Source organism: Oryx dammah, unplaced genomic scaffold, assembly GCF_014754425.2.
Source record: "Oryx dammah isolate SB20612 unplaced genomic scaffold, SCBI_Odam_1.1 HiC_scaffold_18, whole genome shotgun sequence".
Lineage (NCBI taxonomy): Eukaryota > Metazoa > Chordata > Mammalia > Artiodactyla > Bovidae > Oryx > Oryx dammah.
Window position 1 is genome coordinate 81,336,405 of NW_024070202.1, and position 16,613 is coordinate 81,353,017.

At 36.9% G+C, this 16,613-nt stretch overlaps 1 protein-coding gene across 2 annotated transcripts in view; it reads right to left on the bottom strand.

Moving 5' to 3' along the window:
• Window positions 1–16,613, bottom strand: part of CDK13 (cyclin dependent kinase 13) — a 127,961-nt gene that overhangs the window by 86,397 nt on the left and 24,951 nt on the right. For both annotated transcript variants that reach the window (XM_040259488.1, XM_040259489.1), the window contains exon 2: window positions 5,208–5,867. In XM_040259488.1, coding sequence (XP_040115422.1) covers window positions 5,208–5,867 — 660 coding nt within the window. The remainder of the gene's footprint in view (window positions 1–5,207; window positions 5,868–16,613) is intronic.

Here is a 16,613-nt window from a genome sequence, read left to right on the forward strand (position 1 = left end):
AAAAAAACAATGGAAAGCTAAGAAAAATATGGAATTCAGTTACTAATAATGTATAAGTATTGGTTCAATATTAATATTTGTTAATTGTAACAAATGTACCATACTAATACTGTTAGATGTTAATAATGAAACCAAGTTCAAGGTATATGGTAACCCTCTGTAATATCACTGTAAATTTTTGTAAATACTAAAACTGTTCTTAAAAAATGTTTATTTTTAAATGATACAGAATTACTATATAAACTATAAATTAAAACTTAAAGTCAAGTAATCATGCTTTACAGGAAAATTCAAGCATTTGGTTTGATTCTGGTAGAGAGACAAAAAGCCATTTTGTTGTAAGAAATAAACCACAATCTTGCCTATTTAAATAACCACGGAGAACTAATTTAGGGCTTCCCAGGTAGGTCAGTAGAAAAGAATCCACCTGCCAATGCAGAAGATGCAAAAGACCTAGGTTCGATCCATGGGTCAGGAAGATCCCCTGGAATAGTAAATGGCAACCCACTCCAGTATTCCTGCCTGGAAAATTCCATACACAAAGGAACCTGGGGGGCTACAGTCCATAGAGTGGCAAGGGTCAGACAGGCCTGAGCACATACACAAAGAACTGATTTCGCTTCATCCCTTTTCAGAATAAATTTTTCTTGAATTGGACAATGATTCTTTTTTTTTTTTCAGTTTTTTTAAGATTCTAGTTTATCAGAACTACGGTTGAAAATTAAGCTCAGTTTTATACTTTTTATGAATATATTAAGGGGTCTGATTTTTTTAAGTATATGTTAACCTGGTAATTATTTTAAACCTCCCAGACATTACAAATGTAACACATTGAAAGAAAATCTTAAAATAGTAATAAAATTTGGACTTCACATACTTTCTTTTTTTTTTGGTAATAGCAGGATTGCTTTTATTTATTTATTATTTTTTTAATTTTACTTTACAATTCTGTATTGGTTTTGCCATACATTGACATGAATCCCCCACAGGTGTACATGCGTTCCCAAACATAATTTTATTTCTTTGTTTTTGGCTGTGCTGGGTCTTTGCTGCTACATGCAGTTTTCTCTACTTGCGGCAGGCAGTCCACAGGCTCCTCATTACAGTGGATTCTCCTATTGCAGAGCACAGACTCTACGTTGCTCAGGCTCAGTAGCTGCAGCCGCCAGGCTCTAGAGCAAGGCTCCATGGTTGCGGTGCAGGCTTAGCTGCTCTGTAGCATGCAGGATTTTCCCTAACAGCGACTGAACACTGTCTCCTGCACTGGCAGGTAGATTCTTTACCACTGAGCCAGTAGAGAAGCCTTACTTCATATACTTTCGTAACAGTTATGAGTCCCAGAATTTAAAAAATTTAGTGAAACTACACTGCTGTAGTCAGAAATTACTACTGACGTTAACAATATGTCATTTTACTTATCACTTCTACTTACATTGAAAATGAATATTATTGTACAGTAAATATATGGATCTTTTAATAGCATCTGATAAAAACTATCAATAATTAATTATGACTCTTCTTGACAACCCCAGGTTACTTACTAGAAAGTAACCTCTGATAGGTAAAACAAGCTCAAAAGGGACATGGATTGCAGTTTTATTTCTATAGTAATAGTGTCATGCAACCTTTTCAATTTTAATGTCCCACCATTTAACAAATATTCACTGTATATGTCCATGTGCTAGATGTTACATAAAACACTATAGTTTAACAAGAGAAAAAAATTCACAAAAACATTAAGATTCAGTTCTTCTCAGAAAAAAGCTTTCAGTCTTTTGGAAGACGTCAGTAAACAGCAGGATACAGTACTAAACACACTGTTTTCCAGAGTAATATGGTACTAAAGGGTAGCCAACTCAAGACTGAAAGACAGTAAAAGCTTTTTTCTAGAAAAGGTACCACTTGAACTGTCTGAAAATAAATCTATTTAAAATAATTTATTTAGAGAACTGTAGTCTCTAACTCGTAATTAGACTTTAGTCAAAAATTTGCTTGTACAAAAACAATTCAACATGGGGCCGCGGAGTAGAAGTTTTACTCTACTTACAATTTAGCATGTAAAAGACTGCCTATATTCAAATACATCATTATATGAACTAGTAAATTCAGCAAGGCTCCGAGACTTAAGAGAAATGAAATATTACTTCCCAAGAATAACACTATATAATTTAAAATATATTCACACTGAATACTTGCAATAACCAAATAGGATATGTAATGATTTTTTTTTGTTTCCATATACTACAGTAACAAAAAACAATAAAATGCCTTAACAAGAAATGTGTAAGATCAAGAGAAGAAAATTAAAACATGATTGATAAACATAAAACTAGACAAGAATGAAAGAAATGATATTTTCATATGGGAAGTTCCAATTCTGTACAGCTGTCAGTCTCCAAATTAATCACTGCATTTAATCAAGTCCCAAACAAAAAATCAAGCAAGAGAAATCAAATGATTTAAAATTTATCTAAGAAAAAGGGAAAAAATGCCAACAGTGGACCCAAATTCATTCACAGCAGTGCTGAAGTTGAGGCTGAAGGGTTGGGTTGTTCACTAAGCAGTCATTTACTCCATCCCTTCACTTTTACATTACCTGCCTGCGTCTAATTTTTATATATGGCACCAGAAGTCAGTGAGATAGAGTATTCAATAAACGATGTTAGCGACAACTGATCTATTAGTCCACAAGGTGGTGGACGAGAGTGGACAATCAGACCATGTCTTTCTCCCACATATAAATTTCTATAAGATGTGAATCAGCCTTTAAAAACTTTTTAAACCTGTAAGTTTTAATGGAAAAATGACAGATCCAAATACATTCAAAATAGATAACATTCACACAGCCAAAACAAGTTAAGTCTCAAAGACAAGCAACACACTCTGACAGGCACAGATCAAGATCCTAACATAAGGGGTACCTATAAATCAATTAAAAAATAATAATAATCTTAAGGAAAAGTCAGCATAAGACCTGAACAAGCAATTCACTGGAAAAAATAGCCAACAAATGTTCAGAAAGATGCTATATCTCAATAATCAGAAAAAGGCAAAATTAATCACATATTTTAAAGATTTTCAGTATTTCAATATTGGCAATATTTAGTGACACTGAAGCAATTTTATATATTTGGCTACATAAATTGACACACAATCCTACTAAGACACAATTTGGCAGTATCTATCAAATTTTTAAATGTGGAGCTTTGACCACATAACTATCCTACATAAATTGCTCATGTGTACACAAAATATTAATGTATAAGGAGTGTTTAATAGCAAAAAATTTTAAATCTAAATATCCATTAATCAACAGGAGAATAATTAATAAGTGGATGCATCCACTTCCATGTGAAGGAATACTGAATCTATCTCTGCCAACATGGAAAGATCTCCAATACATTAAATTTCAAAAGAAGAGAGGAAGAATATTATAAATGGCATGATCCTCATTTTTTTAAAAAAAGATGATTAGATATAAACGTATAGTTAACAGTCTATCTTATGATTTTCAGAGAGAAATAGATTTCAAGGCTGGGAGAGAAGCAAAGTTCAAAGTGAGTCTAAAAGATTATTTGGATGGGAATCAAGAATTCACTCCAAAATAAAAGGGGTCATATCAAAAGGACAAAGGAGTTGGCTTAAAGGAGCTCCCACTGGTCAAATTCCAGACAATCAAATTTGGAACATCAAAAAGAAGAGTGGCTGTAACTGGTGTTAAATCAATCTTTGGCCACATATGTCAGTAGTAGTACTCAAGAATCTTAAAAAAGTTCTATATCCTTGAAACATACAAAAACATTCAAAGTAAAAAAGAGCAGAGACACAATAAAAAAGACGACAGCAAACAAGGTGAGTCAAAAAAATTTTTAATGACCAAGTATGGAATGTGCCACCATCTTATTAAAAACAGATGCACAAAGAAAACCCTTCTTAATAAGCAGTCACCACCTGGGCACATATCTTGAATTCTTACCAGTAAAATTTACCCCTACAGCACATATGAAGAGTAAAGTAGAGAATAACTAGTCTCACTAGTCCAGAATCACTAGATTCCTGGCAACAGGCAACAGGCTTATTCTCTTACTGATGAAGAGACTCAGTTCTGGACTCATGCCTCTCTGTGCTGGACAACCTATTCCAGGACTCATCAAAACTATAAATCATTACTGTTATGTCCCTTCAGTGTTCCTAACAAAAACAGTCAAACCTGCAAATATCACAATCAGAATAGTATAACTAGGTAACACCTGATTAAATTGGATGGGGTCCCTTCAGCAACATTTCTGATTGTACTAAAAATACAAAAGAAAAAAGATGCTTCAGAGGGCATGAAATTATAATTTATTTTTGTTTAAATTACAAAATTTTCATAAAGCTAGCCAAAGTGAGTGCTTGAAAGACCTGCCCACATGGCATTTTTATCAACTTGTTTTCAAATTCCCTAAAGATGCCAGCTAGAAAAACTGCCCATATAGTTGCTTTTTAACAAAAAGGGAGTAGGAGTTATAATTTCTTCATAAAAATAAAAATGGAAAAGGTCAATAGGCAAATCACACACAGCATAAAGTTTCCATCCGAGCACAATTTGAGAAACATTCTTAGAACTGCGTTTACATTTAGTCATTCTTACCTTCATCCTCTTTAAAATGTTTCAAAATAAAGTACTAGCTATACCCCAACAGCAGAAATTTATAAATAATTTAAAGGAAAGCATTAACACATTATGACATTTCTGAAACATGTAATTAATCTCTAGTTGCAAAAAATAAAAAACTAAAAAATGATGTATTCATAAAGGGACCTAAAGTGATAAATTTATAAGGTCAATGAAAACATTAGAAATAAGCAAGATAATATGATTATTATCACCCAGGACAGATTCTATTATAAAATGTCCTGTCTCTGATAACATCAAATACTCAGCCAAAGAAAATACTGACATTTCTCATTTCTAAACTCAAACTGAAACATACATTATATCCCATGACAATGGCAATTTTTACCAGGAATTCTTAGCATAAGCTATAATTTTTTCGTCCTACATGCAATGTGCTTCATTTTAAGTTGTATACCATAAAGAAAATTAATTCACTTACTAAACAGTATTTCATAAAAATTTTTGGGGGGAGGGGTCAAATAATCTGTCATTTCAAACTGAGATTTCCTTTTCTTTAACCAGTCACAACAAACTTTTTTGCACTTACCTATCGGCATCTTTATCTTCAGGCAGCATGGGAGGCAAAGGCAAGGGTGGTAAGGTAGAGGTCACTAAAGCCACATGTTGCTCCTTCTCCTTGGCTCCTATGCTTGGTGTAAGTGGTTTCGTTTTCTCTTTAAGAGATACTGGTTCCTCCTTTGTAGCAGCAGATTTACTCTCCTTTCCAACTACAACTGCTTTCTTGGTGGCTTTATCTACAATCAAATTATTATCCACTTTTGTTACCTGAAGAGGTGGCTTTGCTTTTGCCTTGTCAGTTTTTAACGTCCCACCGCCTGAGGGAGAAGGTGCGTGCTCAATTTTAAGCTTCTTCACGTCCTTCACGTGGTTGGTTTGTGATGCACTGGCACCAGTTTCTGTGTTCCCCTTGGTAGGTGTAGAAGTGTTGGCAGCTTTGGCAGCTTTGGCAGCAGCCTCAGCAGCCTTAGCTGCTTCTGCAGCCTTAGCTGCCTCTGCAGCTCGTGCTGCCTCTGCAGCTCGTGCTTTTTTATTCTTGTTCAATTCAGCTGCCAGGCTACTCTTCAGAGTTAGTGTGCTAGGAGAAATGCTAGAATGACGACTTCTGGATCTAGACAATCTATGCCTGCTACGAGATCTTGAATGCCTAGATGAATATGGGCTTCTGCTTCGCGATTTGGCAGACCGTCTGGTGGAAAATAATTAAGATTTAGTCAGTAATTCAGAAAAGTTCAATCTGCAATGTACAAAACTGCTAACTTGAGCCTGTAAATTAAATAGAAAGTATTTAATTTCAAGATCACAATATAGTTTTTTTTGAGAGAATTTTTAAAAAAACAAAAAGCGCTTTTAAGTAAAATATCATCTAGTGGCTATACATTTCCTGAAAACAGAGTGAATGCTTGATTCTGGTCTGACCTACTAACACTCAAAGGTAAAGCTGGATGAAAGCACATCTCTGTGAGAAGAAATACAGTAAAAATTAGGAGAAAAAAATTTGAAAATACAATCACTGCTGTCTCAAGAAAATAGAAGCAGTCACTAAGGATACATCACTGGTAGATGTGGGAGAGTGAAGTCTGACCAGTTTTTTACCAGGGAGATAATTTCTGCATCTCAAAAGCACTTCATCTGTAAGTTCAGAAGCAAGCACTGCTCTGTCTACACCTGGAATGAAAAGAGTGAAACCTCGCATTTGGCAGTAAGTAAAAGAAGTCTAAATCCTGGGAACTACTGAACAATGACTGTTCACTTCTCAAAAATCACTGAAGTACAGAGAAAGTCGCTCAGTCATGTCTGACTCTGCAACACCACGGACTATACAGTCCATGGAATTCTCCAGGCCAAAATACTGGAGTGGGTAGCCTTTCCCTTCTCCAGGGGTTCTTCCCAACCCAGGGATGAAACCCAGGTCTTCCACATTGCTGGCGGATTCTTTACCAACTGAACCACAGGGAAGCCCAAGAAATTGGAGTGAGTAGCATATCCCTTCTCCAGCAGATCTTCCCAACCCAGGAATTGAACCGGGGGGTCTCCTGCATTGCAGGTGGATTCTTTACAACTGAGCTAACAAGGAAGCCCCCAAAATCATTGGGAAACACAAATACTAACATATATTCAAAAGGATGGTGGCAATCAAAGTTCTTATGAAACAAATGTAGCATAGCACCAAGAGAAACAAAGCTGAGCTTTTCAAATTCACACCTTATCAAAACTTCTAAAAAATACAAGACCAATGCACTATTGGAGTATTTTGATATGGCTCACTTAATGACCACATCAACCCCAGTAAAGTATCTGCAGTTTAGAGATAAGAAACTGAATCTAAAAGATCACCTTAAGTCAGCCCCCCTCTGATTAGTAATTGTCCTGGTTATTATCTTACTGCCACTACCCCATCCCTCCAATATTCTTCTGCCCCACTCTGTGCCAAAAGGAAGCAGACCTGAACAGCATCTGCTCGATTCCACGACTGTCTATCACTGGCAGAGAAAAGCTGGATTAATTCTTTCCAATTCCCTCCTTCCTACTGGTCATATTTTGTGACAGACACTGTGTCCCTTTATCACCCATGGCTCCTGTCAGGTACTCCTCCACAGTTCTCACTAGGCTCTAATGACACTATGCTTTCCTTGCCCTTTCAAGCTTCCCTCTGTAACCAGTGAAAACACATCCTTTGTCAGTTTTCTTACTCCATCCCTATCCCTGTACTCCTCCTGAACCATCTGAGCTGGATTCTGTCATCTTTTAGAACCTAATTGCATGCCAGGTCTTAAAACCAGACCTTTTGATTCTGAAGTAGGTAAAGTCACATTCAACACATTAACACACTACTACTGAAGCTCAACATTCAGAAAACTAAGATCATGGCATCCGGTCCCATCACTTCACGGCAAATAGATGGGGAAACAGTGGCTGACTTTATTTGGGAGGGCGGGGGGCACTAAAATCACTGCAGATGGTGATTGAAGCCATGAAATTAAAAGACGCTTACTCCTCAAAAGGAAAGTTATGACCAACCTAGACAGCATATTCAAAAGCAGAGACATTACTTTGCCAACAAAGGTCCATCTAGTCAAGGCTACGGTTTCTCCAGCGGTCATGTATGGATGTGAGAGTTGGACTATAAAGAAAGCCGAGTACAGAAAATTTGATGCTTTTGAACTGTGGTGTTGGAGAATACTCGAGAGTCCCTTGGACTGCAAGGAGATCCAACCTAAAGGAGATCAGTCCTGGGTGTTCATTGGAAAGGCTGATGTTGAAGCTGAACTCCAATACTATGGCCACCTGATGCAAAGAACTGACTCATTTGAAAAGACCCTGATGCTGGGAAAGACTGAGGGCAGGAGGAGAAGCAGACGACACATGAGATGGTTGGATGGCATCACCAACTCAATGGACATGGGTTTGGGTGGACTCTGGGAGTTGGTGACAGGGAGGCCTGGCGTGCTGTGGTTCATAGGGTCGCACACAACTGAGTGACTGAACTGAACTGATGGGAAACAGATGGAAAATATTGGGATTCAGTTTTAAAAAAAAGCAAAGAAACTCCTAAGAATCTATAATTAAAATGGGAAGAGAAAAGGAAGAACTGAAAATTTTTCTTTATAACTGGCCTTCATGTATTACATAATATATATTACGCAATACATTTTACAATTCTAGTATGAAGACAGACAATGGTTAGATTTAGGATAAACTCAAATAAAAATTCAACTTCTCCCTCATTCTTTCAGAAACATTTCAAAATGTACAGAGGGCCAATTAGTGTTCAGTGCTGAGCTAGTGTTTCAAATTCTATACTTTACATAAAGTATTTATGTAACATTATTTCAGGTAAAAGGGAATATTGGTTTAGAAAACACTTTAACACTCGGTTATGGTTATATACTCATATACATCAATCATTAAAATCATCAATGAGCTTATAACTATGGAAATGAGGGAAACGTTTGGTTAAATATAAAGTAATAAGCTGGTTATAAACTATCTTGGATAACTTTAATAGAGGAGCCAAAAGTGTCATATTATGAAACATGCAGCCACACTTTTAATTTCCTATGCCTTCAGAATCTTGGACCTCAAAGTAAGTCTGCTATGCCATGTTTCTATGCCCTGATCAGATACTAAGCAGCAGTATCTCATTCCAATCCCAAAGAAAGACAATGCCAAAGAATGCTCAAACTACCACACAATGGCACTCGTCTCACATGCCAGTAAAGTAATGCTTGAAATTCTCCAAGCTAGGCTTCAGCAATACATGAACGGTGAAATTCCAGATGTTCAAGCTGGTTTTAGAAAAGGCAGAGGAATCAAGAGATCAAATTGCCAACATCTGCTGGATCATGGAAAAAGCAAGAGAGTTCCAGAAAAACATCTATTTCTGCTTTATTGACTATGCCAAAGCCTTTGACTGTGTAGATCACAATAAACTGTGGAAAATCCTGAAAGAGATGGGAATACCAGACCACCTGACCTGCCTCTTGAGAAAGGTCAGGAAGCAACAGTTAGAACTAGACAAGGGACAACAGACTGGCTCCAAATAGGAAAAGGAGTACGTCAAGGCTGTATGTTGTCACCCTGCTTATTTAACTTATATGCAGAGTACATCATGAGAAACGCTGGGCTGGAAGAAGCACAAGCTGGAATCAAGACTGCTGAGAGAAATATCAATAACCTCAGATATGCAGATGACACCACCCTTATGGCAGAAAGTGAAGAGGAACTAAAGAGCCTCTTGATGAAAGTGAAAGAGGAGAGTGAAAAAGTTGGCTTGAGGAGAGTGAAAAAGTTGGCTTAAAGCTCAACATTCAAAAAACTAAGATCATAGCATCTGGTTCCATCACTTCATGGAAAATAGATGGTGAAACAGTGGAAAGTGTCAGACTTTATATTTTGGGGCTCCCAAATCACTGCAGATGGTGACTGCAGCCATGAAATTAAAAGACGCTTACTCCTTGGAAGAAAAGTTATGACCAACCTAGATAGCATATTCAAAAGCAGAGAAAAAAAAAAAGGCAGAGACATTACTTTGCCAACAAAGATCTGTCTAGTCAAGGCTATGGTTTTTCCAGTGGTCATGTATGGATGTGAGAGCTGGACTGTAAAGAAAGCTGAGCGCCGAAGAATTGATGCTTTTGAACTGTGGTGTTGGAGAAGACTCGAGAGTCCCTTGGACTGTAAGGAGATCCAACCAGTTCATCCTAAAAGAGATCAGTCCTGGGTGTTCATTGGAAGGACTAATGCTGAAGCTGAAACTCCAATACTTTGGCCACCTCATGAGAAGAGTTGACTCACTGGAAAAGACCCTGATGCTGGGAGGGATTGGGGGCAGGAGGAGAAGGAGATGACAGAGGATGAGATGGCTGGATGGCATCACCGACTTGATGGACATGAGTCTGAGTGAACTCCGGGAGTTGGTGATGGACAGGGAGGCCTGGCGTGCTGCGATTCATGGGGTCGCAAAGAGTCGGACACGACTGAGCGACTGAACTGAACTGAAACTTTATTTAAGAAAACAAAGACAAAATTCCAACACAAGTAACTCCTCTAGCGCATTGATTATTCTCTTCTGCAAAGAATCTGTATAACAAAATTACCGGAAAGACAAAAAATGTTTGATTTCTAAAAATCGTATTTCAGAAAAGACGTTTTTATGGTACTGGTTCTCTGTACCAAATGAAATTCTTCTAGACACGCTCTCCCTTCCTATCGAATTCTATTTCATTTCAAAGTTTTCTTAACTTTTCACATTTTCTATCCTAGTAAAGTTGTGTCCTCTAAGCTGTTTCATATTTGGTAATAAATTTCAATTATGTGTTCACTGTTTATGTGCATGTGGGCTAGGTCCCTTCAGTTGCGTCTGACCTTTTGCAACCCCATGGACTGTAGCCCACCAGGCACTTCTGTCCATGGGATTCTCCAGACAAGAATACTGGTTGGGTTGCCATGCCCTCCTCGGGGGATTTTCCCGACCCAGGGGTGGAACCTTCATCTCCTGCACTGCAGGCAGATTCTTTATCGCTGAACCACCGAGGGAAATCCTTACTGTTTATAACAACACATTTCAGGAATCTAAAATTAAATAAAAACACAAAAGTCAAGTTTAGGTCTCTTTTTTTACTGATTACCTAATATTCCAGTCAAACAAAGTTATGAGGCTAAGAGAGAAGTGGCTCGATATAAAGGGGATCAAATTAGAGAAGACGATATAACGACTTGTATCATGTTAAAAAAGAACTTAAATGGATGATAGACAGCAAGTCCATGTTTTACAAATATGATTTTTCTTTTTAAAAATGGTTTTTCTAATTTTTTTGCACTATAAAATTTACAGTGAACACACATTAGCTGTTTCTTGTTTGCTTTTAAGGTTTTATAAGAGCTTATAGAATCTCTTTAGGTTTTCCAAATTCATACAACACAAAGCAGAGCTAGGATTAAAAAATAAAGAAAACCAACTGGTTAGTGCTCACTGTTAATTAGATTAGCGTTCCTTAAACAGCATGGTGTACTGTTCACTTCACTATGTCACCCAATCTTTCCAAGACTCTAGGTCTTCTGAAATTCTACGTAATTAGCAAGGCATGATTCTTAAAACTTTTACTGTAATGATATTCAGTCCCTCATTACATAAAATCATACAGAACAGTAGTATCTAAAAGGAATTTCTGGGATGGTGGAAATGGTCCATATGTTTGATATCTATTAGAGCAGTAACTATTCACAATATTGAAAGTGCAAGTCACTCAGTTGTGTCCGATTCTTTGTGACCCCATGGAATAGTCCATGGAATTCTCCAAGCCAGAATACTGGAGTGGGTAGCTGTTCCCTTCTCCAGGAGATCTTCCCAACCCAGGTATCAAACCCAGGTCTCCCACATTGCAGGGGGTTCTTTACCACCTGGCTGAGCCACCAGGGAAGCCCAACAATACTGGAGTGGGTAGCCCACCCCTTCTCCAGCGGATCTTCCTGACCCAGGAATTTAACTGGCATCTCCTGAATTACAGGCAGATTCTTTACCAGCTGAGCTACCAGGGAAGAACCCATTCACAATATTATTTTGGCCTAATTTTATATGCTAGTAGCTTATTTTACATGCTAGTATCTATGTCCATTCAAAAACATGTTGCTAAGCCCCCTAAAAAGGTATGAAATGCTTCCCATGCAAGAATGGTTCAACATATATGTGAACTAATAAATGTGATACATCACATTAATAAAATAAAGGATAAAAATCATGTGTTTGATAAAATTCAACATCCCTTTATTATAAAAATTAAACATTATGGTTACTGGGTAAAAGGGAGGAGGGACAGATAAATTGGGAGGCTGGGATTCACACATACATGCTATTATATATAAAATACATAACAAATAAGGACCATATAGCACAGAAAACTCTACCTAATATTCTACAATGACCTACATGGGAAAAGAATCAAAAAAGAGTAGACATACATATATGTATAACTAACTGATTTTGTTGTACAGCAAAGAGTAACACAGCAGTGTAAACCAACTATACTCCAATAAAAACTTTTAAAAATAAAATAAAAACTAAACAGACTGGACAGAGGGACATACCTCAACACAGTAAAGGCCATATATGACAGACCCACAGATAACATTATACTCAACAGTGAAAAGCTGGAAAACTTTTCCTCAAGATCAGGAACAAAATAAAGATACCCATTCTTACCACTTTCAACCAACATAGTATTGGAAGTCCTAGTCCAAGCAACTGGGCAAGAAAAAGAAATAAAAGGCATCAAAATAAGAAAGGAAAAAGTAAAACTGTCTTGTTTGCAGACGATGTGATCTTAAATAGACAGAAAAAGCTTTAAAGACCCCACCAAAAACCTGTCAGAATATTAAGTTCAGGAAAGTTGCAGGATCCTATCATGGATCACTGCCTTGTTGTGGCGAAGGGGCTTGAATGAAGCTATGAGCCATGCCATGCAGGGTAGCTGGGTCACAGTGAGAGATCTAACAAAACTTGATCCACTGTATAAGGGAATGGCAAACCACTCCAGTATTCTTGCCATGAGAACTCCATGAACAGTATAAAAAGGCAGAAAGATATGACACCAAAAGATGAACCATGCCCCCCACCCAGGTTGGAAGATGTCCAATATGCTACTGGGGAAGAGTGGAGGACAATTACCAATTGCTCCAGAAAGAATGAAGCGGCTGGGTGGAAGCAGAAATGATCCTCAGTTGTGAATGTGTCTGGTGGTGAAAGTAAAATCCGATGCTGTAAACAACAATACTGCATAGGAACCTTGAAGGTTAGGTCCATGAATCAAGATAAATTGGATGTGGTCAAGCAAGAAATGGCAAGAATAAACATCAACATACCATCACCAATTCAATGGAGATGAACTTGGGCAAACTCCAGGAAATAGTGAGGAATAGGGAGCCCTAATGTGCTGCAGTCCATGGGGTCGCAAAGAGTTGGACACGACTTAGTGACTGAACAACAACAACAAAGTTGCAGGATACAAAGTCAGTATAAAAAAAAAAATGAGTTGTCCTTCTATACGCTAACAATGAACCATTAGAAAGACTAAGTAAGAAAACAATCCCTTTTAAATAGCATCAAAAAGAATGAACCAATCAGGAATAAATTTAACCAAGGAGATGAAAGAAATTGAAAAAGATATAAATGGAAACATCTGTGCTCATGGAGTAGAAGAATTATTAAATCATCCATACTCCTCGAAGTAGCAAATTCAATGCAACCCCCATTAAAATTCCAATGGCATTTTATACAAAAATTGGGAAAAAATATTAAAATTCATATGGAACCACAAAAAACCCTGAATAGCAAAAACACTCTTGAAAAAGAAGAACAGAGTTGGAGGCATCAACTTTCTGATTTCAAACTATATTACAAAGTTACAGTAATCAAAATAACTGATTGCTGTATTGGTAACTGTATTGACATAAAAACAGAGATTCAGACTAACAGCACAAAATGGAGGGTCTAGAAATAAACCCTTGCATACATATGGCCAATTAATTTTCTACAAAGGAGTCAAGAATACACAAAGAAGAAAGAATGATCTCTTCAATAAATGGTGTGGGAAAACTAGATGACCATATGCAAACAAATAAAACTGGACCTTTATTTTATACCACATACAAAAATCAACTCAAAATGGATAGAGACTTGAAGATAAGATTTGAAACCATAAAATTCCTAGAAGAAAAATAGGGGGTAAACTCCTTCATACTGGTCTTGGCAATGGTTTATCAAAAGCAAAAACAAACACGTGGGACTACATCAAAATTATGCATAGCATAACTTATGTATAACAAACTTGTAATGCATAACAAAAGTTATGCATAGGAAAGGAAACCACCAACAAAACAAAAAGTCAACCTATATAGCATGGGAAAAAGTGTTCTTGATAAGGGGTTTATATACAAAATACATAAGGAACTCATACAAATCAGAGCAAAAAAATCAAATAACCCAATTAAAAAGTGGGCAAAACGGACTTCCTGGCAGTCCACTGTTTAAGTATCCGTGCTTCCATAGCAGGGAGTGCAGACTTGATCCCTGGTCAGGGAACTAAGATCCCACACACCTCTCTGCGCAGCCAAATAATTAATTTTAAAAAGCATTTATTTAAAAGAATGTGGGCAAAGGACTTGAAGAGATTTTGAAACACATCCAAATGGCTAACAAGTATCTGAAAAGGTGCTTAGTATCACTAATCATCAGGAAAACACAATTCAAAACCACAATGAGAAGGCATCATATATCTGCTTGAATGTCTATAATCAGAAAGGTGAGAAACACTGAATGCTGGTGAGAATGTAGAGAAAAGGGAACCTCAGTACACTGATGGTAGGAATGCAAACTGATACAACCACCACAGAAATCATATGGAAGCACATCTAGACGTCAAAAATACAACTACCAGCAATCCACTTCTGTATATATTCAAAGGAAATGAAATCACTACCTCAAAAGAGGTATCTATACAGACATACCCAAAGCACCACAAAAAGCAAATTTACAATAAAGCAACTCACACAAATGTTTTGGTTTCCTAGCGCATATAAAAGCTATGTTATACTATACTGTTGTTTATTAAGTATGCAATAGCATTTCTAAAATAAATACATACCTCAATTTTAAAAATTACTGTTGTTGGTATCTCAACATAATAAAGGCCATATACAACAAACCCAAGCAAACATTCTTCTCAATGGTGAAAAACTAAAAGAATTCCCTCTAAGATGAGGAACAACACAAGGGTGGCCACTCTCTCCACTATTATTCAACAGTTTTGGAAGTCCTACCCGAGCAATTAGAGAATAAAAAGAAATAAAAGGCATCCAGATTGGAAAAGAAGTAAAACTCTCACTGTCTGCAGATAACATGATACTATACATAGAAAGCCTTAAAGATACCACCAGAAAATTACTAAGAGCTAATCAATGAATTTAGTAAAGGTACAGGACACAAAACTAATACACAGAAATCGCTTGCATTCCTATATGCTAACAACGAAAAAGCAAAAAGAGAAATTAGGGTAACAATCCCATCACTACTGCAAACAAAAAGGATAAAATACCTAGGAATAAACCTATGTAAGGAGAGAAAAGACCTGTAAGCAAAAAACTGTAAGACACTGATGATAAAAGAAATCAAAGATGACAAAAACAAATGGAGAAATATACCATGTTCTTGAATTGGAAGAATCAACATTGTGAAAATGACTATACTACCCAAAGCAATCTACAAATTCAATGCAATCCCTATAAAATTTCCAATGGCATTTCCACAGAACTAGAACAAAAAAACTTTACAATTTGTATGGAAACACAACCTTGAATAGCCAAAGCAATTTTGACGAAGAAAAACAGAGCTGGAAGAACCAACCATCCTGACTTCATACTATACTACAAAGCTACAGTCATCAAGACAGTATGGTACTGGCACAGAAACAGAAATACAGATCAATATAACAAAAAAGAAAGTCCAGAGATAAACCAACACATCTATGGGCACCTTATCCTTGACAAAGCAGGCAAGAATATACAATGGAGAAAAAAACAATGGAGCTCTTCAGTAAGTGGTGCTGGGGAAACTGGACAGCTATGTGTAAAAACATGCAATCAGAACACTTCCTAACACCATACACAAAAATAAATTCAAAATGGATTAAAGACCTAAATGTAAGGCCAGAAACTATAAAACGCGTAGAGCAAAATATACGCAGAACACTCTGACATAAATCACAGAAAGATCCTCTGACCCACCTTCTATAGTAATGGAAACAGAAACAGAAACAAACAAATAAGGCCAACTAAACTTAGGAGCTTTCTGCACAGCAAAGGAAAGTAAACACAATGAAAAGACAACTCTCAGAATGGGAAAAAAAACTGCAAATGAAACAATTAACAAAGGATTAATCTCCAAATTATGCATGTGACTCATGCAACTCAATATCAGAAAAACAAACAACCCAATGAGGAAACGGGGAGAAGACCTCAACAGACATTTCTCCAAAGACAACATGGAGGTGGCCAATAAACACATGAAAAAATCCTCAACATTGCTAATTATTAGAGAAATATAAATCAAAACTACAATGAGGAGTCACCTCACACGGGTCTGAATGGCCATCATCAAAAAATCTACAAACAATATATTCTGGAGAGGATGTGGAGAAAAGGGAACCCTCCTAAACTGCTGGTGGAAAAGTAAAATGATACAGCCACTATGGAGAAGAGCATGGAGATTCCTTAAAAAACTAAGAATGAAACTACTATGTGACCCAGCAATCCCACTACTGGGCATGTACCCTGAAAAAAACACAATTCAAAAAGACACATGTACCCCCAATGTTTACTGCAGCACTACTTACAAGAGTCAGGACATGGAAGCAACCTAGATGTCCAATGACTGATGAAT